Here is a 26,874-nt window from a genome sequence, read left to right as displayed (position 1 = left end):
CACATGTTTGTCAATTCGTTCTCGCGGTAGGTCCGCCATCGGTAGATAGATTGGGCTGGCGTTCTTGTTTTTGATACCTCTCGACTTGATTTTCCTTAACGCTTTTTTCATCCGATGATCGGGTTTTCTTGTTGAAGTATTTGTCTTACGTATTCTGTGACCTCGTGTAGGTTGTCAAGATGCGCTCTCTGCAACAGAAATTGTATGACTCGATATTTTGATATAAATAATATTGGATGTTTCGCTTTATAATTAAGATTCGAATGTTTCAGATGACTTTTCTTTACAGCTCTTCCATCTTCTTCTATGAAGCGTGACAATTTGGCAATATTCAATGTATTTTGCTATATGTTATCAACTTCGAAAAATTCGGGAAGCTTTCGTTTTGAACCAATCAAACCAAAATTTGTTCTGCTTGGTGTATCTCAGCTGCTTTGAGAGGTCCCTTCTGCTTTGTTTTGAACCTCATGCATTACGCAACGAAGATTTTAATTTCATTGAAGCTAATGTTTTGACTCCGGTCGAATAGTTTATCGAGTTTAGTTGCTGTGGAAACAGTACTGGTACCTTTCTCAAGTTCAACTTCGTTCACATAGCATCACAGCTTTCAGCACTTTTCCTCTCTGTCTGGAGCCATGCCAGCCCGTTTAACGAAATGGACTCATTGAGGCCTTCTATGGACATCCCTTTTGAGCCAATATCTGCAGGTCTTTCAATGACTTTGACATATCTCCATTGGTCTATAGAAGAACTCTTTAGTTTTTCAGCTGCTCTGTTGTTAACAAACACTTGTTGTTTCTTGTGAGCTGGTTCTAGCCACTGTCACACCGTAGGTGAATCTGTCCAATGACAGAGTTTGTAAATTTTGACATGATGTTCTCTCAATATCTGCCTTCTGAGAGGAACTCCGTACACTGCTGTTTGAAGTTCTAACTTCGGAATCGTCGTGTATCTGATAGTTGCTCGACGGCATTTTCCTGTCACATAGGCGAGTTTCAACGCTGCCTCGTCTTGTACAGATGCCAAGATGCACATTGCCTCTTCTGACGCGCCAGTGAATATGTGGAGTATAAAATTTGATCATCAGTTCTCGAATTAAAGTCGATCTATTGACTTTGTTCTTTTTTCTCTCAACTCAGAGCAATAGTCACTGAGTAGTTCGGCTGACAATTCAATGTCTTATGCTTGTGCTATTGCTGCCTAAATGTTTTTAAGTAGAAATCGCATCCTTATCTTGAAGTGTGAAAATATCCCAAGTGGGTCGAGCACTGCTGAGACAAAGGATAGGACATTTCTCAGTTATTTTCGCGGGAACTTGTTCCTCAGTTCCACGACAGACCATGATACTGTCTGAGTCTTCATTTCAGTTTAGTCCGAGGGTTGAAAATGATTGTGGTTCCGCCTCGAAAAATTTCAAAACGTTCGATGATTTGTCTGGCTCGGGGATCTGTGACTTGACATTTTCGTCACTTGTTATTCATTTCGTCAAATTAAATCTGCCTTTGCTGAGGATGTTTTGAATTTTTTGGTAGATTTCAATTGCTTCACGACTGTTTTGATTGACATTAGAAATTCGTCCATATTGAAGTTTTGCTGTATAGCTTTGTTTCGCTTGACAAGAGCTACGTCATCTTTCGCGTTATCTTTCACCACTTGAAGTAAAGCGACATTTTTACCTGTCAGCAAGCTCTCTTCGCCCCAAAAACGTGTCATGTATACTCGTAGACTTCTATCCTCTGCTCTGGATCTTCACGCCAGAGAAATCGTAATTATCAGCTGTCATCGCTTGGGTCAGCCATTTGGAGAAACCTCGCTTCCATATCGGCTGAAAGCGCTATTTGATGTTCTCGGAAGCGAAAAATCATTCGGATCAGACTCTGCAACAAGTCTGGTCCAGATAGAAATTTGTCGTTGAGGGCCACACCTTGGTACTTGGTTGCTGCATTCCTCGTTCTTCTGACCTGCTCAGATTTATGAGGGTTGATTGCAAGATGATGTGGCAAGTATCATTTAAGCTTATCTCTGTCTTCGTTCAATTCAACTTGTTCAATTTTGCGGAGATAACCAGCTTTGACGTCAGGGTCAATGGCTTCCTGATAACGTTTTCTTAAGGTATCATCTTTTTGTAGACGGTCGTGATAAGAACTTGAGTTGTCCCATAGCAGAGTAGAAATTATTAGGTAGTTTCAGTTCATATTCTCGCCACATAAATCCAGTTTCGTATCTTTCACCGGTGCATCGAGTTGTTTGCTCCAAAGTTTTGATTGCTCTCTGTTCGTCTTTTGAATGACCGGTGACATCACAGTTTGAGGCGTAGGATTTGATGTCCCACCGCTTACTCAACTGACTTGCTAACTTGTCCTCTGATACTGAGGTTGCTGTTGTAGCAAGAGTTACTGCTTGCTTCGCTGGTAGGGGACCATTTAAGGCCCATCCTACTTTCGATTTCTTTGCCCATGGTGCAGTTTTATTGTCTGACTTTTTGAATTCTGATGGGTGGTGGATGTCATAACAGTCCTGTCTGGACTTTGAATAACTTGAACTTCATTGAGTTTGTACTTGCGATTTGGCAAGTTCCTCAAGTGTGAGAAGCGATCTTTCACATTTGCAGATCTGCAATCTGGTCACCCAACTTCGGTTTCTCGTGAACATAGAATTGCACTGTTCTCAATAGGCGAGACTTCTCGTGCGCTGAAACAGCTATCGGCATTATTTCCACCTTGAAAGCTTGTGATCCGGATTCTTGCTGCTGGCAAAGACGTTTTTCGCTTTTTCAAGTGCAGCGTAGATACGATTGGTTTATCCATGAAAGAATCTGAAAATCTTGTACCACACACTGCCACCACGTTCAAGCTGTGGTTTCCATTAATTAGTTTGTTCCGCACAACAGGGAATCCTCCTTGTGAGATGATTGTTGGTACTGCTATTGTAGCATCTTAGGCATCGGTTTTAGCCTCCTCCTTTGAGAAGTTACTGTATGCAAAAAACTGTTGTGTCTTATCCACAATTGGGCAAACTTCAAGTTCTGCTTCTGAAGTCCCTTAATCGATAACCAGGTCACAGACATTTGAAACACAACCTGAACTTCAGCAGTTTTTCTCGTTGTTCATTCAGTTTCATTGATTTATATTTCTTGCACCTCCAGACCTTTGAATTGACATTTTGAAATCTTTTGTTTTGTAGAATCTTCAGCGTTGGATGCAAAATTACCTGTTTTTGGTTTTTCGGGTCTTTGTAACCTTGCGTTTGTCTGTGTTAACAACTCTTCATCTTTTAAAGCTGTTGATTCTACCCAGTCTCTGAATGCAATCAAGTGTGCTGCTACTATTGGATGATCCTGTAGCCACTTCTCTTTAAGCTGAGGGGGAAGTTTTCTGTTTTCTGAACTCAGAACTCCCTCTGATTCCAGGTCAGGCTGGACGAGCGGTTCAAGACGTTAACTGTGTTTGCAACTACAATTGCAAAACCAACAAGGCTTCTGGCGTCATCGTGTCTAACGAGAGGGTGACTTATCAAGTTATATCTTATTAAGTTGAGATTCGACTATGTCTCTCTGTGTGTCAAACATTTTGCAGAGAATGACCCAGGCTATATGATATCTCTGTGAGCTTTTGATGCCCGATGATATCAAAAAGTTCTGTCCACTCGGGCCGCTCTAAGCGGTTTCCTGAGAACTCCGTTTGCTTGCGTTTTGGTAGCCCTCTTGGATCACCAATTGGTTGGTAAATCTGGGATAGTTTGTTCACTGTTGTTTGGTTTTGGCTCTCCATCGATCGGTTACGAGAATAGTGCTTGGGACTTTGGCTTCTCTGTCTGTTCTGGAATGCTGACATTCCTTGGTGTTGGAAGGTCGTCTTGGGTATATACAATTGTGGCTTTGTCACCCTAGTTGTGTCACCCTGATTTCTGGCGTCCTCAGAATACTCATATCTTGCCGTTGCGTTGAGAAAGTTTCCGCATCCGTTTGGATAAAAGGGGTAATTTTTGGGTAGGCGCTGAAACCTTTGTCATTTCTGTCCTCTGTGACCTTCCTAGGAGGGTCGATGACCAACTTAGAAGATAGTGTTCGGCTAGTGGCAGACTGTTGGGCCACTGAATCTACAAAGCCTGCCGTTCCTTCTAGCTAGCTTTTTGGTTCAACACTTTCTAAAATGTCTGCCTGAAGCCCAGATGCTCTTGAGCTTCTTTTTGTCGTCTCAAAGTTTAGCTGTCTTTGCCCCTCATCAGAAAACGCTTTCTTTCTTTTGTTTTCGAGCTCTCGCTTATGCAGCCTCAAACGTAATTCGTTTCCCTGTTGTTAAAAACGTAGTTTTGTTTCCTCAGGCTCCTGCTCTAACTCCAACTGTTGCTCTCGCAGTTTTTGCTCTGCTTCTTTCTTAGCTCTTTGGTTTTGGAACTCCATTTCGTTGCCTTCTTGATGATTGCGAGTTGGCGATACTGGGTTGTTTTCTGCTTCCCTGTCTAGCAGAAGTCCTGAAAAAGACCTCGACGTTCTCTGTAACAGATTGCTTGCACTCCATTTCCTGTCTCAATTAGTCTCTTTCGGATCTCTTTCACCTGCAGATGTTGATGAAAATCTTTATCCGCACTTAAAGACATCAGCAATCCAAAGCATTATCTGACTTCACGACTCGTATAATCTCTGTGTGAGTTGAATCTAGTTTCCAAAGTAACTATTTCATTTTGTCCTACAAGGCTCGCTTTCAGGAGTTGTCTAAATTTTCTGACCCCAACTCTTTTTGAAATTTTGTTGCTTGGCTATAAAATAATATGTATTTTTTCGCTAAAGTGTAATATCGCAAAGTGTCGTTTTGGTAGTTAGAAACGCGGCCTTAATATGATTCAAGTTCTCCAAGCATTTGTTCAATTGGCCATTTAAATGTCTTCTTCTATTCGACCAATTTTTGTTCAGTTTTGGTAGCAAAACTCTCTAAATAATTTGGCTGCAGGAGTTGAATCTGATGTTGTCTGTTTTTCTCGAATTCGTCGTAATTCTCAACGAGACATTGGCAGGCTTTTTCAGCAGACACTGTTTCGTTCTGGGCGAAGTGAATTTTCACATCAGCAAGATGTCTGTCAAATGTTTTGAGCAATTCAGCTTGCACACTATTTAGTCTCTTGAGTTGCCTGACATCCTGTAGTCAGTAATTTACCATGATCTAAAGGTGCTCCTTCCAGCGATCGTAAGGATTTCGTTCCTGTCCAACAAATTGCATTGAATATTCGTTGCGGTTAATGTTGTTGTCTGGGGCGGCTGACAAAAAATTGCGGCTGCTCAAGATTCTCAGCGGAACCGATCTATGGCAGCCTGGTTTCCGAACTTTACGCCGGCCTGGTTCTTCAATGAGTTCGACTGACAAAAAATTTCGTAGAAACTGATATTCACTCGGACATATTAAAGGACAGTAACTTTATTTTTGATTGAAGTTAAGAATATCCTTAGTGATAATCTATGTTCAATCTTGTGCTGAAGTCTGTAAGGCTTCAGCCATTGTAAGTACTGTTGCTAATTTCTGGTAAAGAATGCTCAACTAACCTAAAACTGGCAAGATCTTAAGATCTGGCAAAACTTATTGAAGAATAAAATATTACTCTATTCTGAGAATGAACTGCTCTTGGTAACAATTTTTAATGATTCTAAATACAATATGGTTGCACTATTCAAACAATTAAGTTAGAACAATTAATCAGGCAAATATCATTTATTACATCATTGTTACTTGTTTTTGATTCGTTGATCAAGTAAAGTGAATTAGGTCATTGTTTACATAGTAAATATCAAACTACTGCAATTTTTCCTTTTGTTGATATATGCACGGTTGGTAATTACGTAGCGCTTAATGCCTCAAATGTAGGGCTTTGACCTTTAATGATCACCTAAGGTATCATAAAACAAACAATTTAAGAAATTTGACAAAAAATGACAAAATATCAAAAATGCCAATTTTTCACCATATAGTTGCTGATAGCCACAATTGTGGTTTTTTTTAACGTTCGTTGGGTCCATTGATAGTTTAGAGGTTACCCTAACCGTGTACTATAACATCGGGTTGCTCTGCTTTTCAATTCCTAGGCTCGGGTGATGTTAAAAATTTTGGTCACAACTTGAAAAACTTTTCAGTTTCGACCATTTCTGAGTATTGACAAATTCTAAGTTTTTTTCAGTTTCAAAGCTTATTTCTTTGCTATGTGATAACTCTTAATGACGATTTGAAGTGGCGCCAACATAACACGAATTTTTTAAAGTCTTTGCACCTGCTATTTACTACCTTTATCAACACGGGAAGTATCCCAGATATCTGGAAAACGAGAAAAATTACACCAATCTAAAAAAAGGGCGACGAATCATTAATGTTGAAAAAAAACACCAATAATTTTAGTTTGGTGTTTCTCGAAAGTATTTGAGAAACTAATGTTCGATAATGTCCATAGAGCAGTGAACCATCAGTTTCATGATTCACAATTCGGATTTAGATCACAAGGATCAACCAATCGTCAAATGTTATGCTTCCTGAACAAACACTATTAGTATAATGACATATATGCAATCGATGAGGTTTTTTGTTTTTTACTTCGAATTATAACAAGCATTTGACACAGTACCACACAATTGGGTGATCAAAAAAACCGCAAAAATGGGGATAGGAAGATAAGCTCTTCAACTAAGCGGAGACTAATTCAAAGACTCTAAATCATGTGTCATTATAAAGAATGATTGACCTCATTTCGGAAGTGTAACCAGAGGTGTACTTCAAGGGTCTTTCTTCGGTACCCTATATTACTTTTCAAATCAACTATCTACTGAACATAGCAGCCATCCATGCTCACTATATTACGTCTTGTTCTGGGCGAAGTAAATTTTCACATCATCAAGATGTCTGTTAAATGTTTTGAGCAATTCAGCTTGCACACTATCTAGTCTCTCGAGTTGCCTGATATCCTCTAGTCAGTCATTTACCATGGTCTATTGGTTCTCCTTCCAGCGATCGTAAGTATTTCGTTCTGGTCCAACAAATTGCATAATTGCATTGAATTTTCGTTGCGGTTAATGTTGTTGTCTGGGGCGGCTGGGAAAAAATTAAGGCTGCTCAAGATTCTCAGCGGAACCGACCTATGGCAGCCTGGTTTCCCAGCTTCACGCCGGCCTGGTTCTTCAATGAGTTCGACTGACGAAAAATGTCGTTGAAACTGATATTCACTCGGACGTATTAAAGGGCAGTAACTTTATTTTTGATTGAAGTTAAGAATATCCTTTGTGATAAGCTATGTTCAATCTTGTGCTGAAGTTTGTAAGGCTCCTGTCATTATAAATACTGTTGCTAGTTTCTGGTAAAGAATGCTCAACTAACCTAAAACTGGCAAGATCTTAAGCTCTAGCAAAATTAATTGAAGAATAAAATATTACTCTATTCTGAGAATGAACTGCTCTTGGTAACAATTTTTAATGATTCTAAATACAATATGGTTGCACTATTCAAACAATTAAGTTAGAACAATCAGTCAGGCAAATATCATTTATTACATCTTTGTTACTTGTTTTTGAATCGTTGATCAAGTAAAGTGAATTAGGTCATTGTTTACATAGTAAATGTCAAACTACTGCAATATTTCCTTTTGTTGATATATGCACGGTTGGGAATTACGTAGCGCTTAATGCCTCAAATGTAGGGGTTTGACCTTTAATGATCACCTAAGGTATCATAAAACAAACAATTTAAGAAATTTAACAAAAAATGACAAAATATCAAAAATACCAATTTTTCACCATATAGGTGCTGATAGCCACAATTGTGGTTATGTTTTTTAACGTTCGTTGGGTCCATTGATAGTTTAGAGGTTACCCTAACCGTGTACTATAACATCGGGTTGCTCTGCTTTTCCGTTCCTAGGCTCGGGTGATGTTAAAATTTTTGGTCACAACTTGAAAAACTTTTCAGTTTCGACCATTTCTGAGTATTGACAAATTCTAAGTTTTTTTCAGTTTCAAAGCTTATTTCTTTGCTATGTGATAACTCTTAATGACGATTTGAAGCGGCACCAACATAACACGAATTTTTTTAAGTCTTTGCACCTGCTATTTACTACCTTTATCAACACGGGAAGTATCCCAGATATCTGGAAAACGAGCAAAATTACACCAATCTAAAAAAAGGGCGACGAATCATTAATGTTGAAAAAAAACACCAATAATTTTAGTTTGGTGTTTCTCGAAAGTATTTGAGAAACTAATGTTCGATAATGTCCATAGAGCAGTGAACCATCAGTTTCATGATTCACAATTCGGATTTAGATCACAAGGATCAACCAATCGTCAAATGTTATGCTTCCTGAACAAACACTATTAGTATAATGACATATATGCAATCAATGAGGTTTTTTGTTTTTTACTTCGAATTATAACAAGCATTTGACACAGTACCACACAATTGGGTGATCGAAAAAACCGCAAAAATGGGGATAGGAAGATAAGCTCTTCAACTAAGCGGAGACTAATTCAAAGACTCTAAATCATGTGTCATTATAAAGAATGATTGACCTCATTTCGGAAGTGTAACCAGAGGTGTACTTCAAGGGTCTTTCTTCGGTACCCTATATTACTTTTCAAATCAACTATCTACTGAACATAGCAGCCATCCATGCTCACTATATTACGTCTTGTTCTGGGCGAAGTAAATTTTCACATCATCAAGATGTCTGTTAAATGTTTTGAGCAATTCAGCTTGCACACTATCTAGTCTCTCGAGTTGCCTGATATCCTCTAGTCAGTCATTTACCATGGTCTATTGGTTCTCCTTCCAGCGATCGTAAGTATTTCGTTCTGGTCCAACAAATTGCATAATTGCATTGAATTTTCGTTGCGGTTAATGTTGTTGTCTGGGGCGGCTGGGAAAAAATTAAGGCTGCTCAAGATTCTCAGCGGAACCGACCTATGGCAGCCTGGTTTCCCAGCTTCACGCCGGCCTGGTTCTTCAATGAGTTCGACTGACGAAAAATGTCGTTGAAACTGATATTCACTCGGACGTATTAAAGGGCAGTAACTTTATTTTTGATTGAAGTTAAGAATATCCTTTGTGATAAGCTATGTTCAATCTTGTGCTGAAGTTTGTAAGGCTCCTGTCATTGTAATTACTGTTGCTAGTTTCTGGTAAAGAATGCTCAACTAACCTAAAACTGGCGAGATCTTAAGATCTAGCAAAATTAATTGAAGAATAAAATATTACTCTATTCTGAGAATTAACTGCTCTTGGTAGCAATTTTTAAAGATTCTAAATACAATATGGTTGCATTATTCAAACAATTAAGTTAGAACAATCAGTCAGGCAAATATCATTTATTACATCATTGTTACTTGTTTTTGATTCGTTGATCCAGTAAACTGAATTAGGTCTTTGTTTACATAGTAAATGTCAAACTACTGCAGTATTTCCTTTTGTTGATATATGCACAGTTGGTTATTACGTAGCACTAAATGCTTCACATGTAGGGGTTTGACCTTTAATGATCACCTAAGGCATCATAAAACAAACAATTTAAGAAACTTAACAAAAAATGACAAAATATCAAAAATGCCAATTTTTCACTATATAGTTGCTGATAGCCACATTTGTGGTTATGTTTTTTAACGTTCGTTGGGTCCATGGATAAATTAGAGGTTACCCTAACCGTGTACTATAACATCGGGTTGCTCTGCTTTTCCCTTCCTAGGCTCGGGTGATGTTAAAATTTTTGATCACATCTTGAAAAAATTTTCAGTTTCGACCATTTTTGAGTTTTGACAAATTCTAAGTTTTTTCAGTTTCAAAGCTTATTTCTTTGCTATGTGATCACTCTTAATGACGATTTGAAGCGGCGCCAACATAACACGAATTTTTTTAAGTCTTTGCACCTGCTATTTACTACCTTTATCAACACGGGAAGTATCCCAGATATCTGGAAAACGAGCAAAATTACACCAATCTAAAAAAGGGGCGACGAATCATTAATGTTGAAAAAAACACCAATATTTTTAGGTTGATGTTTCTCGAAAGTATTTGAGAAACTAATGTTCGATAATGTCCATAGAGCAGTGAACCATCAGTTTCATGATTCACAATTCGGATTTAGATCACAAGGATCAACCAATCGTCAAATGTTATGCTTCCTGAACAAACACTATTAGTATAATGACGTATATGCAATCGATGAGATTTTTTGTTTTTCAATTCGAATTCGAACAAGCGTTTGACACAGTACCACGCAATTGGATGGTCGAAAAACCCGCAGAAATGGGGATAGGAAGATAAGCTCTTCAACTAAGCGGAGACTAATTCGAAGACTCTAAATCATGTGTCATTATAAAGATTGATTGACCTCATTTCGGAAGTGTAACCAGAGGTGTACTTTACGGGTCCTTCTTCGGTTCCCTATATTACTTTTCATATCAGTTATCTACTGAACATAGCAGCCATCCATGCTCACTATATTACGTCTTATTCTGGACGAAGTGAATTTTCACATCAGCAAGATGTCTGTCAAAAGTTTTGAGCAATTCAGCTTGCACACTATCTAGTCTCTTGAGTTGCCTGACATCCTGTAGTCAGTCGTTTACCATGGTCTATTGGTGCTCTTTCCAGCAATCGCAAGGATTTCGTTCTGGTCCAACAAATTGCATTGAAAGTTGGTTGCGGTTAATGTTGTTGTCTGGGGCGGCTGAACAACAATTGCAACTGCTCAAGATTCTCAGCGGAACCGATCTATGGCAGCCTGGTTTCCGAGTATTACGCCGATTTGGTTCTTCAATGAGTTCGACTGACGAAAAATGTCGTTGAAACTGATATTCACTCGGACTTATTAAAGGACAGTAACAATATTTTTGATTGAAGTTAAGAACATCCTTAGTGATAATCTACGTTCAATCTTGGGCTGAAGTCTGTAAGGTATCAGCCATCGTAAGTACTGTTGCTAGTTTCTGATCAAGAATGCTCAACTAACCTAAAACTGGCAAGATCTTAAGATCTAGCAAAACTTATTGAAGAATAAAATATTACTCTATTCTGAGAATGAACTGCTCTTGGTAACAATTTTTAATGATTCTAAATACAATATGGTTGCACTATTCAAACAATTAAGTTAGAACAATTAATCAGGCAAATATCATTTATTACATCATTGTTACTTGTTTTTGATTCGTTGATCAAGTAAAGTGAATTAGGTCATTGTTTACATGGTAAATGTCAAACTACTGCAAAATTTCCTTTTGTTGATATATGCACGGTTGGTAATTACGTAGCGCTAAATGCCTCAAATGTAAGGGTTTGACCTTTGATGATCACCTAAGGTATCATAAAACAAACAATTTAAGAAATTTAACAAAAAATGACAAAATATCAAAAATGCCAATTTTTAACCATGTAGTTGCTGATAGCCACACTTGTGGTTATGTTTTTTAACGTTCGTTGGGTCCATTGATAGTTTAGAGGTTACCCTAACCGTGTACTATAACATCGGATTGCTCTGCTTTTCAATTCCTAGGCTCGGGTGATGTTAAAAATTTTGGTCACAACTTGAAAAACTTTTCAGTTTCGACCATTTTTGAGTTTTGACAAATTCTAAGTTTTTTTCAGTTTCAAAGCTTATTTCTTTGCTATGTGATAAATCGTAATGATGATTTGAAGCGGCGCCAACATAACACGAATTTTTTTAAGTCTCTGCAACTGCTGATTACTACCTTTATCAACACGGGAAGTATCCCAGATATCTGGAAAACGAGCAAAAATACACCAATCTAAAAAAGGGGCGACGAATCATTAATGTTGAAAAAAACACCAATATTTTTAGGTTGATGTTTCTCGAAAGTATTTGAGAAACTAATGTTCGATAATGTCCATAGAGCAGTGAACCATCAGTTTCATGATTCACAATTCGGATTTAGATCACAAGGATCAACCAATCGTCAAATGTTATGCTTCCTGAACAAACACTATTAGTATAATGACATATATTCAATCGATGAGTATTTTTGTTCTTTACTTCGATTTATAACAAGCATTTGACACAGTACCACACAATTGGCTGATCGAAAAACCCGCAAAAAAGGGGATAGGAAGATAAGCTCTTCAACTATGCGGAGGCTAATTCAAAGACTCTAAATCATGTGTCATTATAAAGAATGATTGACCTCATTTCGGAAGTGTAACCAGAGGTGTACTTCAAAGGTCCTTCTTCGGTCCCCTATATTACTTTTCATATCAACTATCTACTGAACATAGCAGCCATCCATGCTCACTATATTACGTCTTGTTCTGGGCGAAGTAAATTTTCACATCATCAAGAAGTCTGTCAAATGTTTTGAGCAATTCAGCTTGCACACTATTCAGTCTCTTGAGTTGCCTGACATCCTCTAGTCAGTCATTTACCATGGCCTATTGGTTCTCCTTCCAGCGATTGTAAGGATTTCGTTCTGTTCCAACAAATTGCATAATTGCATTGAATGTTCGTTGCGGTTAATGTTGTCGTCTGGGGCGGCTGAGCAAAAATTAAGGCTGCTCAGGATTCTCAGCGGAACCGATCTATGGCAGCCTGGTTTCTGAGCTTCACGCCGGCCTGGTTCTTCAATGAGTTCGACTGACGAAAAATGTTGAAACTGATATTCACTCGGACGTATTAAAGGACAGTAACTTTATTTTTGATTGAAGTTAAGAATATCCTCAGTGATAAGCTATGTTCAATCTTGTGCTGAAGTTTGTAAGGCTCCTGCCATTGTATATACTGTTGCTAGTTTCTGGTAAAGAATGCTCAACGAACCTAAAAATGGCAAGATCTTAAGATCTAGCAAAATTAGTTGAAGAATAAAACATTACTCTATTCTGAGAATCAACTGCTCTTGGTAGAAATTTTTAATGATTCTAAATACAATATGGTTGCACTATTCAAAAAATTCGGTTAGAACAATTGATCAGGCAAATATCATTTATTACAACATTGTTACTTGTTTTTGATTCGTTGATCAAGTAAACTGAATTAGGTCATTGTTTACACAGTAAATGTCAAACTACTGCAGTATTTCATTTTGTTGATATATGCACGGTTGTTTATTACGTAGCACTAAATGCCTCACATGTAGGGGTTTGACCTTTAATGATCACCTAAGGCATCCTAAAACAATAATTTAAGAAACTTAACAAAAAATGACAAAATATCAAAAATGCCAATTTTTCACTATATAGTTGCTGATAGCCACACTTGTGGTTATGTTTTTTAATGTTAGTCGGTTCCATGGATAGTTTAAAGGTTACCCTAACCGTGTTTTTTAACATCGGGTTGCTGTGCTTTTCCCTTCCTAGGCTCGGGTGATGTTAAAATTTTTGGTCACAACTTGAAAAACCTTTCAGTTTCGACCATTTTTGAGTTTTGACAAATTCAGTTTCAAAGCTTATTTCTTTGCTATGTGATAACTCTTAATGACGATTTGAAGCGGCGCCAACATAGCACGAATTTTTTTTTAGACAATACCAACTTTCATTGCTATTTGACAATTGGCGTTTAAATTTTTATTTTTGGAGTTGGAAGCATCCTATGTGAAGAGATATAGTTTTGGCCTCATTTCAGTTCAAATGTTTGGATCTCAGAATCACGTTGCTTCGAAGCTCAATTTGAGTCTCTCCCTTGATACCGCGGCTCTTAGTGCTGCCCAGATATCTGGAGCAACGGAAGTTCTCTTGGTCAACAAGTTGCTCAATCAGTGCTTGGGAACTCTGTCCCTCTCTTTTTCAACAGATAACAGAACGCGTTGTTCTCTTAATGATGACCGAGTAACTTCTGGACCACCAACATTTTGCGGTAAAAGAAGGCAACTTTCGGAAACTGAAGGCGGTGGAGTGTCACCAATAAAAACGAGCAGATTAAAGTATGATTGCGGAACAGAGCAAATATCCGTGGCTCGTCCACAAAACAAAATGTGTTCCAGTATTGTACCAGATATGACTTCATGCCAAAACAATGGTAATTGTTCTAACAGTGATTACAGCGAAGATGAATCTTTTTCATGCCACGATGATGTAATGTCAACTAAAGCTTCAGAGAGACACTCGGGAACCAAATCTCAACCGAGCAGTTCTCGAGCAGGCGCATCAGCAAAATCTGTCGAAAAAACACCTCATCCTGACACTAGAACAGAAACTGCAATTGTAAGTATATAATACTAGAAGAACGCTCCTGCTACTTATTCCTTCGGCGGTCATTTCCTGTTTCTCACTGTGTCTCAAGCTATCAGAATTTCTAGCTCACGGTTTTTCTAGCTATCAGAATCTAATCTAACTCAATTATTCACTCCCTGGGTTGCCTTTGTTGCTATGACTCGTATTGTATCTTAGCAGAGCTATTTTTCGCTCTATCATTGTTCTTTTTAATTGCTCTCGATCGAAGTTTGAGGCAATTATTCTAAACAGGTGTGTCTTTTGTTAATGCATAATTTTTCCTTGACCGTTGTTTCACAGCAGAACGTTCTTTGATGTGAAAGTGTTTAATCCGTATGCGAAGAGTTGCCCAAGAAGCATACCGGATTCCTACAAATATCACGAGTCCATCAAGAAGCTGAAATACGAACAAAGGATAATCGACGTCGAGAAAGCCACCTTCTGTCCGTTAATCTTCTCGTGTACAGGAGGAGCTGGTCCATCAGCATCAAAAGCCATACAGAGATTGGCTTCTAGGATCAGCGATAAGAAAGAAGATTCATATTCGGACGTGATCACGTACATAAGGACAAAATTAAGTTTCGCTCTTTTACGTAGCTCCATACTCTGCCTCCGTGGCGCGCGCTCCATGCGCAGGCGCCCTGCAGTAGAAGCGTCAATAGGAACCATTGTAGAGGAAGGGAGGCTGTTATGCTAAATGCTTGATCTTTTTTCTAATCTTGATTCAAAATCACTGCATATTATACTTTAATTGCTACTTACCATATCTATCTTGTTCATAATTCTGATGCTTTATTTTCTTTATCCTTTGCATCTGATGCTTCAATTTTTGACTACTGTCAGAATTTATAAATACACATAGGAGTTGACTTGCTGCCCCGGAGTTGACCGACTACCCTTTTAGGGGAGGGGCTTTCTCTTAATTGACCCTTGACCGTTGTTGTGCTTTTGTTCTAACTTCTTGAATGACTTTTTCACGATTGAGGTATTTATTTTGAGTGATCTAAGTGGATCTCATCTGGAAATAAAATTTTTTGCTAATAGAAAAACGATGAGACCGAAGATTAAGCTATTGTAGCTGAGAGGTTAAGATGTCAGACTTTTAAAAGCGGTGCTCAAATTCCTTGAAAACGTACTATTTCTTGAAACGAAACGTCTACCAAGTCTAATGTAAAAACAAAACTAAATGCATGTGCGGGCAATGTTGTACCGGTAATAAGCTAAGCTTCCCTGGTCAGGTGTGCAAACAAAACTGAAATGAAGGATCTTGACTGGAAAAGTTCAGCGCAAAGCTACAAATTGGAGTTTGACTTATTGGAGCACTAATTATTAGACCAGACTGGAAAAGTTCAAGATCTTACCACTTTCAATGTATTCGGAACTTCATGACGTCCTTCTTTTACTGCCTTTTCTCAAAGGGAATTTTGATATCGGTCTACCAAAAAGAGAAAATTGGATTTTATAGACAACTGGATTTTATAGACAACTGGATTTTATAGAAATACAAAAAACACACTGTGGCTGACGAGAACTTTTGAACAAGATCCAGCCGTCGTTTGAACATAGTTTCTAAACAGACATGTACATTAAACAAGTGAAGTCAACAAATCTCAATTAAGATCCACTGGAATTACTTTATCAAGAGTTACTCCGATCTAAATATATGTTTGTGGGCTTTTATGTGCAATTGCGAATATTGCAACCAAATTTAGAAAATCAACCTAGCTGGGAAGTGACGGGCCCAAGCCCCGAATCAGACAGATTCAAAAACTAAACTACTTCTACTCTTACTTGAGGTTGTTGGTTTGAACCCCTCTGGGGTCGCAATTTTTGCTACCATAAAAACTTCTAAGCAACAGTCCCACTAAATTAAATAGAAGAGTTCGCGCAATGTTATTCAGTTATGTTTTTCTTTGCCAAGTTTTTTACGACCACATAATTTCACGATCGTTTCATATCTTCTTTTCATTCAGTCATGCACTTTTGACTGCAGTGAAGGACGCCAATTTGCACTCCTTTTGTTCACGTGTGTGATTAAGTTTTTGGTCGCACATGACTTAACGTGTTTTCAGTAATGACTTTCCTCACTTCAAAATGACTGGTTGAGGTCCAATTGTATGTCACTCTATTTGAAATTTATTTTAGGGCAACTAATTGAAGCAACAACTCTAAATTTTACTTTTATTCTAATAAAATTTGTCTTCTAAATTTATATAGTCTGACAGTAGTCAAACGCAAAGCATCATGAATAATTGAAGATGGCATCATCAATAATTGAAGATGGCTTCAGTAGGAAGAAGAAATTGTTTGCCAGAGGGTTTGTAATGTTTTTAAGAGAACAACTGCCATTCTAGCATGGCTTTCAGTTTCTAAAACTGGGTGGTGGTGATTTGGTTATGCGCCAAGGAGGCAGAGTATGGTGCTGTGCAAAAAGGCGTTTTTAAGTTTTGTCCCAATGGATGTAACCACGTCAGAAATTGAATCCTGTTTTCTCTCGTTGATTGTTGTTGCCAACACATGAATGGCTTTCGTAAATTTTAGCAAACCGATTAAACACTTTAACATCGAAAAGTTTTACTGAAGCTTGGACAAAACGGCGCATTTTATTTGGTATCTCTTGGAGCGTTGTCTTTGGTTGTGTACTACTTGCGAAAGTTTCTACTTGCGAAGTCTGAAAACAGAAATTCACTTCGACATAATCGCATACTTCATCTTCTAATTTGTCAAGTGAATCGCGTATATCGGTATGCCTGATGAAGGTATAGTCAGCTTTTGGTCAATGTAACGTATAAGGTAAGTTTAATATTTCTCCACATACACAGGCTGATGGTATTTTCACAGGTTCCCATTCGTATATGAGGGCAATGCGCCATTTCTAATTTCTCCCTTGGTTAGATCAGAATTGTCATCATTAGAATGGAGCGCAATCAAACAGGGCGACGCTCCTCTTTCCTTCGAGAGATCTATAGATTAAGCCTCAGTTTCTTAAATGATATTCCTCATTTTTCTCGTAAGCTTGTAGCTGCTTCTATTTTCTGATTTTCTCAAGGATCTAATCTTGCACTGGGTTCGCACTTAGAACTGGGTTCGCAAGGGTTCAGAGTTGAACAGTGCTAGTACTAGAAACTCGGCTATTAGCACAATAACAAATTTAGCTTCTTGGTCTCATATTTTTCATTCTGTTAAAACTACTTGTTCACGAAGATGTCGACAGCCATGTTTCGGTATTTGCTTTATAACTGGATTTTCAAGTTTGCCTCAGAATATGTCACATCATTAAATTTGAACTAAGGTGAATTACTTGGAGTTTGCTAGTAACCTCAAAAACTGACAACAGTTTTTTAGTCTGAATGATTTTGGCGGGGAAAATATCTTTTTTGATTTTAATCAGAATTTTCTGCACCCATATAGAAATGTTTTTTGTTGATACAGCCTTGATGATACAGTTTTTCGTTGATTCAAATGAAGTGAATTGCCCCGCCTGTCGTTCGAGAACACGTTGTACTCGTAAGTCGAGTAATGGTGTAAATTTAGCTATGTATATGCGAAAAAATGTTTTGGAAATCAACATAATTTGAGTTCTGAGTCGGGGGGAGGCTTGAGCATGAGGTCCTTTTCTGCTAGGACATTCTTTCTATTTCACTTCTTGAGTGATTTTGTCACGCTTGACTTCTCGATTTGCTCAAAATTGTTATTTTTGAGAAATGAAGCCTGTGTTCCTTAAATAAAAGCAATTGTCAGCTAGAAGATCATAAGTGCCTGTTTGCCGAGTTGTAAGTTCAGTATTCTAGGACACAGGAGGTTGCGGGTTGGAATCCCTCTCTAGTTAGATTTTTCTGTACCAAGCAAGAAAAGTTTTTGGTTGATACAGCCTCCTATGAATTGAATTGCCGCGCCTGTCGTTCGAGAGCACGTTGTACTCGTATGTCGAGTAACCGTATAAAATAAACTCAGTATATATGAAAGAATTTTTTGAAGCCAATTTTTGAATTCGTTTGCAGCGGCAGTTGTGGTGTTCAAGTCTTCTTGAGAGTGTTCTGAAGCTGTAAGTTGAGCATAGCTATATTGCGGTGCTCTTGTTGTTTCGTCGTCTGAGGGTCAGTCTTTGTTTTACATCTGTTTTAGTGCATTCTTTCGCTTGACTTTTAAGATATTTCAGGCTTGATTTCATGCTTTTTGGGTGATCTAATTGGTGTTTCGAATGGTGGTATTGCGGAGTGGTGAAGGTCCTGTCTGTAATCATTGAGGTTATGGGATCGAACCTCTGCGGTGTCAAAATGTTTTGCATCCATAAACTTTTCCATGTTACGCCACCTCTGAATTTAATTGCCCGTCTGTTGTGACTAGATTTTGATGTGTGATTTAAGTCACTTAAAAATACTGAAGTATATAGTTTTTTAAGAGGCGGCAATTACTCTCTATGTTTTACGGTACGAAAGTCTATTTCCCGGCTATCTGCAGCCTTCGTCAGCTTGTCTTCAGCCTTCTAAGGATTTTCTAATAAGTTTCCGCAGCAATTTGCTCATTTTTACCACACAGTAACGTACATTTTTTAAGTGTCAATATTGGAACACATAGGGATCTGCTCTTATAGCTTTTGAATCAGAAAGCCATTGTTTTGCTGTGAAGGAGTGAAAAAAGTCAGTTTTTCTAGAACATTAGCTATGGTTTTTGGATATATTTTTTCGAAACAGATCATCTGATCACTGAGCTTTCATCAGAGGAAACTTGTTTAGAATTCTGGATTATGCGACTCTAATCAAGATATCCCAAAGATAAACTTTGTGGACGGCTCTAATTCTACGAATCAAGCAGAGAGCTCTAAAGACATACCTTCAAGTTCTTGCAACAAAAGTATGTCTCCTACCGTAGGAAATGAGAAAGATGAAAACAATGAAGTGTCCAATTTGTCAACGGCCATCAAAGAAGAGTTCACATATTCGGATGAAGCTAATTCGCTTTCAGAGATTCCTAACCCGTCATCCAATCGAAAGCAAACCTCAAATCAACATGTTCCTTATTTTCCAGGTTTGCAACTACCTCACGTGATGAACTTCAGAAATCCTCAACACTTTCAGCCTTCGATATTTCCAAATCCCATTAATAGCTGCGAATTGTCGCCAAGTGTGATAAGTTTGCCGAGACCTCAGCACCATATTGCGAGAGAACCTATGACGCTAGCTGCTACTCAGTCTCAGCCAACTAACATGATAGGCGGCTCTATAAGACTTCCGCCGAACCTGTGCTCAATTGGAAGTTCATTGGACCCAGACCCTGTGACGTCTGGATTTTTAAGACCTTTTGGAATGGGCAGCAAAATAGAATTGAGTGGTGGTGGGCAAGGTAGCGAGGGCATTTACAATTTTGGGAGGTTGAGAGGACGTCCCTCTGCAGCTGATAGTGGTGAATATATTAGTTACTGTTCTCATAAAGAATAAATTTAAAACGTTTTTTAGTCTATCGACCAGGTTATACAAGCAAATTGCGAAAAATTCAACAAACATTCAAATGCGCATCAATCTGCCTATGGTAATGCGTTTGGTTTGTATTTTTTGGATTGTATCAGTTTGTTGCTCTCAATTATTATCGAAAAGTTTGTCCGCTATGGAACGTTGTGGAACATTCTACAGCCAAATTTGTTACGAGTTCTTGTTTCAAACAGAGCCTGAGAGTAGCAGTTAAATTTGCGTGCGACAATTTTGTGGGGTTCGAAAAAAATGTTCACATCCCGCTCTTTCCACCAAATTGGCGTCTCGTAATTATCATGAAGTATTTATACGCTCGGGAGTATTTTTGACCATTCTAAGGATTTCCTAGACATTTATGTACAATTTTAGCCATTTTTGTGATTTCGACATTTCAGGCGGTTTTCTAGTGGTTTATGTATCTTTCTCTGAATTATGTTTTTCTCAACTGGGAGTTTTGTGTCACAGTTTAAGTTTAGGGCTGGTTTTATGGACTTTGGTTTGTATGTCATCAATTTCTAATTTTAATCGTTTTCTTCCTATCTATTTGTTTGTGATTTTCAGAGAAATTTTACTTGAGTTGTGCTATTAAAAACAACAATGTTTTTAGGCGGGTATTTAACTGAATTTTATGAAATAATTTGTATTTTTTAGCAGCTGTGTTTTGATTTTTTCCGTGTGTTCTCTGTCGTGTACATGGCCGGCCACTATGCAAAATCTCAAATTTCTGAAGAACGATATTTCTGGGACGTCACAACATGCAAACTTTTAAAAAATTTTCTAAAAAGTTGGTGAAACCATTTCTTTAGTTTCTTTACAGGTTATTCTTCTTTAATTGCTTTCGAAAAGAAGCTATTATTGTAAACGTGTGTGTCTTTTTTATGAAAATTTTTTGCTTGACTGTTTTTTGACTTTTCGAGGGGCTCTTACGCCCTTCTTGACTTTCTACGCTTTGCGTGATATCGCATTCGCAATTTCCAGCAGCCGAACTCAGTTGGCGACAATTTAATACTAAAAGTCAAATGATAAGTGCGCCGAAACTGGTGCCATTTTTTCAATTTAAATCTTAGTAGTGGTATATATTCCCCACTAATGAGATTATTTGAAGCCTCTTAGTGATTGTCTTAGTACCATTCAGGCGCCCCCAGCTCGACTGAAGCAGGCTGCAATTGATTAGATTTCCAACTAGTCGTTCGAGATTAATTCTTCCGACGTTAGTTGGTTATGTTTTTAGTTTTGTCTTGGTGACTGTTTGGTGTGTTATTTAATAGCTGCCGTCAGCCTCTCAAACGGCTATTATTTAGCTGCCGTCAGCCTCAAACGGCTTTTATTGGTGCTCTGTCTTTGTTTTTGTAAGATGTTCCGTCACCTTTTTTTTTCATGACTTTGAGCTTTCAAAACGGGATAAACCCGTGAAGCTCAGCGGGCATCAAATTTCATTAGAGGCCCTCAGCCGAGTTTAGTTGTCCTTCAAGTGGCGAAGCTAATGGGAAAGATGTAATTAAAAGTTAAATTGTCATTTTTAGTTTTGGAGACCAAAATGATGCAATTTTTCTCGTTTTTTTTCGGTTTTTTTTTCATTTTTTTGTTCGACAGTCTAGAATTGAGGTTTGTTAAAGTGATAAAGGATAAAGGTCCTTTGAAAGACATAATTACTTTTTATGACCATTTTAAGAGCTACATGTTTTGGTACTCCGAAAATAAACACGCAATTTTATACTAATTTTTACAATTTTAAGCTTTTTGAAAATGTTTGCTATTTTTTGTAGTTTTTCAGCTCTAGGGGTCAACGACCCTCCTCTGATGTTTGAAAAAGGGTTATTGCATAGTTTTTTGTGGTAATGTAATGATTTTTTAACATCACGAAATTTACCAATTTTTTGATAAAACTTGCATTTTTTCAAACTTTAACATCTATTATCATTATTTAAGTTTTTCGAGCACCAGAAGCCAGGCAACCTCTAGGGTTTGATTATAGGTTACTGAAAATTTTTTATAGGTCATGAAATGTTTTTAAGCATTTCAATATCACAGATCATAGCAAATTTTTGAGAAAATTTCCAAATTTTTTCAAGTTTTTTTGAGAATTTTTGTCATTTTTCAGTTTTCGCCAGCTGAACTAGAGGAACAATGATCCTACTCTAGGGTTTGATATTAGATAACTGCATAGTATGTGATAGCAAGGAAGTAGATTTTAACTTAGCAAAGTCACGAATTTAGCAATTTTTTGATAAAATTTGCAATCTTCAAGTTTTTCTAAGACATTTTTGTTTTGTTGTTTTTTTGGCCTTAGCGGCCAAGCAACTTCCGTAAGGTTTTCATAGTATGCTACTGCATGGTTGCTAGGGGTAATGAAATAGTCTTCAACTTTTCGATATCACGAATCTTTGCAATATTTTGATTTTTCTTTCGAAGTTTCTGAAATTTATTATCATATTCCATATTTATCGATCCTTATGGGTCATTAAAACTATTTAAGGCTTGAAATAGGGATACTGGATAGTCTCTGGAGACGAAAAAAAGGGTTCGTAAGATATAAATTTTGCCAACTTTAGCAAGATTTTGTTGAAATTTGGAACCTTTTTATATTTTGCACATGGGTTGCTAGACAGAACTTCAGAAAAAAATGGTTTTGAACATTTTTTTTCAGCGAAATTTAGAAACTTCATATTTTACACTTTTCAGTTTTTTTTGAAGCTTCTGCCATATTTCTCGACTATATCTTCCTTAGTGGCAAATAGATTGCTTTCAAGGATTGTGCGTGAGTAAATTAATATATTCAATTGTATCATATTTTGTCTTCAGGGTAAAAGCTTCAAGAGTTTTAGCAATGATTGTTTTTTGTTTAGTGTTTGATTATTTTAATTTGTCAGCTACTATTTTGTTTTTTTTTTGGCTGGGATTGTTCCACTGATCTTTTGGTCAGGTACATTAGTTCTCCATTTTCCATTCAATTCTTTGGATTGTATTTCAGGACTTGTCCTGCTATGTTTTTTAATTCGCTCTACCTTTTGATCACGTTTTTCTTTTTACATAAGTCACGACTTTCACGTTTGATTTCTGATGTACCTCACTCACTGTTTCACCTGAATGGTTTTTAAATCCATTCACTCAATGAATTACGCAAGATAGTGAATACAGTCAAGGTCAAAGGAGCAAAATCCAAAGAAACGGGATAAACCAACAAAGCCCGGTCATTAAGTCATAGTGCATTAGGTTACTAAAGTTCATTCGAGTGATTGGTAGCTGATATTAGTATTAAGCTGAGTACCTTTCAGTTTAGAAGTCAGTATAGGTTTAGAATCTAACTGAAACTGCACACTGAATTATAACAATTTTTGAAACTTGGGAAAAAATTTTGTCATTTTCAATCTCTACTTTCTTTTTCTGTTTCAATCCCGATGTGCGTCTAGCGCGTCAACGGCGGCTATTTTCCGGCAATCTGCCGGCTATGTTGATGAATGGACGCTGTATAAGGGGACAGTCTAATGAGGACATTTGTTTTAGAGTCGTTACTTGTAAAAATTTGCATGAAAATCTTAATCAAATGTTGCTTTATTTTTTCCCAGATTTTGTCTTTTGGTCGTTTTGTTCAAAATCGAATATTGTGGTATAGCATAGTAAATTGTTTTTAGATTAGCGTATTGTTGGTTAGGGTCTACGTCCATTTGTACGTATAGATGAATCTGAAGTCTTCCGGCTATGTTATTCCAATTAGTACTCTTTTTTTGTGGCAATTATATTTGTTCTGCTGGTATTTTTTTATGCAATATTTTGTACTACCGACTGTTCGTATAATTTTTTTTGTCTGACCATTTGACTTTTCGTCCTTAAAACGGTATAAACAGGTAAATCCCATAGGGTATTTAAGTTCTCTTGGTTACGGCTCACTAGTATCTAAGAATCTGATTCACAGAAACTGTTTAGGAGACTTGACTTCAGTATGTGCAGTGCTGTTGTTATAGTTTGACCCCGCTTACTTAATTCAATCACCACTTTATCCCCCTTAACCCCACTCCCCCATTTTGATTCATTTTACCCGTGATCCCTTACGCTCGCTCCTACCCGCGGTCACCACCCCTCACACATGCTCACCTACCCCCCCACCCAAACTCAGCTTAAGTTAGCCTCCCTAAGCCGCAGCTATCTAGCAAAAGCTATCTAAAACAATTTTCCCGACGCGAAAAGGAGAATAAATTTTGAAATTTTCCTTTCGTCGGCATTATAAACCTGCGTGGTAATGTATTTTTTATCACTGTGCTGTATAGAAATAATGCACTCTGGAGGAAATGTTACTGCCGGGATTGAAGAGTCGTCACGGAATCAGTTCTCTTGTCATCTTTGCAGCTACTCAGCCAACAGAATTGAATTGGTCAGATCGCATCTACGAAACTATCACAGCACTCTCCGGCCTTTCAAATGCATTCTATGTACACATTCCTGCAAAACAAAGTAAGCTTAGCCGATCAGATTTTTTGGCGAATGGTGATCCTAGTGCTAGTATTATTTGAAAAAGTATTATAAGTATTAATAATAGCCGCGTCAGCAATTCCAGGCGGCTATTATAGCGCTCCTAAATTTTGTTTACAATTCGAAGAATTTGAATTGTATTGGGGCGCTGTCTTTTTACGACTTGAAGAGGAGTATTGGAGAAGTCCTTTTTAAATCAATTTTATTGGAGTGATTTTTGAAGCGGGAAATGAAACGCGTAAAAAAATTTGGAGTGATTTTGGCGCTGAACAAAAGTGAAGAGCGGAGCGAAAAGAGAGTGGTTTTTGTTCATACCGCTGTTTTTGATGTGTAAAAAAGTTTTCTCTGCTAAAAGTTTTCTCTGTGTAAAAATTGATGTGTAAAAGTTTTCACTCGCTGTACGTCAGCGAGTGAATTTTTTTTGTTCACGTGCGGCTTTTAACAGCAGTTTTTTACAGCTTTTGATGGTTTTGAGGTTTGATTATGATATTGTATTAATTTTAGCCTTTTTCTGATGGGAATTGAAGGTTTCAAGTAGTTAATTTGAGTGTAATGCTAATTTGGAGATTTTTGATCAGTTTTTGCTTTTTTGCTGATTTTTAGACGAAATTTAATGTTTTTTGCCTGTTTTTTGTATTGATGCTTTAAGTGGGATTTGATTAGAAGCTTGTTACTTAAATGAGAAATTTTAAAGCATTTTTCTTATTTTTTTTGCAGTTTTTTTTTAAAAATCTTAGACAAGTTTCTTAGCCAATTATGACTTGCCCATTGTTTTGCGAGCTTTTCATTGCTCTAATAGCGAAGGAACTTTATTCGGCTTTATGTTTCCTTGCACTATTAAAGAAACTCATTAAGTTTTTCTAGTTTTTTTTGTTCAAATTGTTTTTGAATGCCGTTTCTATTCTCCCTTAATTTTTTATGGCATTTGTGGAGGTTCAGGGTTCACAATAGTTGTTCTAGTTGTTTGGTCAGAAGTATGGGAAAATTTCACGGAGTCGTTTCCGGAATTCTTCCAGCTGTGTGATCTGTTCACAAATTTTCATGATTTTTGAAGTCAAATTTGAGTAGTGATTTTGGTCACGCCGAAACAGGAAATGGAGCGAAAAAGCGAGTGGTTTTGCGACGTGATTTTTTTGCTCTAAATTTGAAAGCGAGTGAGAAAACGGTGTTTGAACAAAACTTCGCTTTCTGGTTAGTGATTTTTTGTTCACATGCGGCAATTCCACTCTGTTTTTACTGTTTTTTTTTATTTGTTGGATCGGATTTTTTTTGTAAGTGGTTTCCCCATCCATTAATAGTTCATTATAGGCCAAGTTTTTTGTATGAACCAAATTTGTTTTTCTCGTTTATGTTTGTTTGTTCACATGCGGCAGTTTGACATCGATTTTCTGTTTTTTTTTAAATTTTATAAACTGATTGTCGAAATAGTTTTCGCAATTCACTCATAGTCTGTTCTTGTTCGAGTTGTTTGTCTAGTCAATGAAAATTCTTTGAATTGAACGCCAGGACTTGTCCTGCTATGTTTTTTACTTCGTCTAACAGATTTTTGTTTCGTCTTACCCTCACTTCTTGGAATTGACTTTTTCAATGACTTACCTCACTCAAAAAGATGACTTCTGAACTTACTTATGGAACTTTAAAATTTATGAAAATTTACTTGTTTATGGTCTATAGTGTGCTTCTAAGTAGTGCCAAACATATATGCCCTATTTCTTGATTATCAGAGTCTTAGAGTTTTTGGTTTTGAATATTAATTTTGGGATCTTCTCCGTTTGTGCCCCAGTACGTTATGCGCCCCCCAGTTACAGAGCACGTGCCATTACATAGTAAGTCATTATATACAAAATGTTGCACGTGCATCTGAGGAGTGCAAATAATATGCGCCCACTAAGCTGAGGGGCACAAACGGAAGAGATCCTAATTTTGAAAAGCCCTATTAGAGCTTATGTGTCTCATAAAGATGACGGTCCAAATCTAACCCAAAAAGTCTAGTGGTCTATTAAAGGACTGGTGGTCGATCTGTCTATCTAATCTCTTTCAATTCATGGAAGGCCCCAAGCATCTATCGTGGCTATTTTCCGGCAATCTGTCGGCTATGTTTTTAGCAGAAAGCAAGTTTGTTCATGACTTGAATTTTGACTTCTTCCTATTCGATCTTTTACCTCCGTTTTTGATTGTTGACTTCTGTTTTCGAACCTTGGACTTTAACAATAGCTTAGTTTGTAATGTATAGCAATTGGTAACAGTCTGTAATTCAAGGTGAAGAGGTCAATTTGAGAAAATTTGATCCCATTTAACTGCCTACCCCCCCCCCCCCCAAAAAACTACCCCCCACGTACCTACCGCCCCCCTAACGTAACGTACCTACCCCCCAACCCCAACGTACCTACCCCCCTCGTACCTACCTACTCCCCCGCCCTCCCCACGTACCTACCTACCCCCCCCCCCCCCACGTACCTACCTACCCCTCCCCCCACGTACCTACCTACCCCCCCCCCCACGTACTTACCAACCCCCCCCTCCCCACCAGCACCTACCAACACCCCTTAACTGAAAAAATTCTAACGCTTTTTATGCTATATTGGTCTACTATTTTGTTATTTCTAGTGTTTTTTCGATATTCTGATTTTGTCCCAGTTAGGGTAGAGATTATTTTGCACGATGATTCGAGTCGTTTCCGGTATTCTACCGGCTATGTTTTTTAGCCGAAAGCAAGATTGTCCATGACTTGAATTTTGACTTCTTTCTGTTCGAGCGTTTACCTC

General features: G+C 37.6%; 1 protein-coding gene across 1 annotated transcript in view; it reads left to right on the top strand.

Annotated features, from left to right (window-relative positions):
• Positions 1-13,591: 13,591 nt before the first annotated feature.
• Positions 13,592-26,874, top strand: part of LOC142337688 (uncharacterized) — a 16,474-nt gene continuing 3,191 nt past the window's right edge. The window contains exons 1-3 of the mRNA XM_075387131.1: positions 13,592-14,165; positions 18,911-19,577; positions 23,908-24,091. Coding sequence (XP_075243246.1) covers positions 13,593-14,165; positions 18,911-19,577; positions 23,908-24,091 — 1,424 coding nt within the window. The 5' untranslated portion in view covers position 13,592. The remainder of the gene's footprint in view (positions 14,166-18,910; positions 19,578-23,907; positions 24,092-26,874) is intronic.

This window comes from Convolutriloba macropyga, chromosome 4 (genome assembly GCF_964194025.1).
Source record: "Convolutriloba macropyga chromosome 4, txConMacr16.3, whole genome shotgun sequence".
NCBI classification, from domain to species: Eukaryota; Metazoa; Xenacoelomorpha; order Acoela; family Convolutidae; genus Convolutriloba; species Convolutriloba macropyga.
This window is presented reverse-complemented; position numbering and strand designations above follow the sequence as displayed.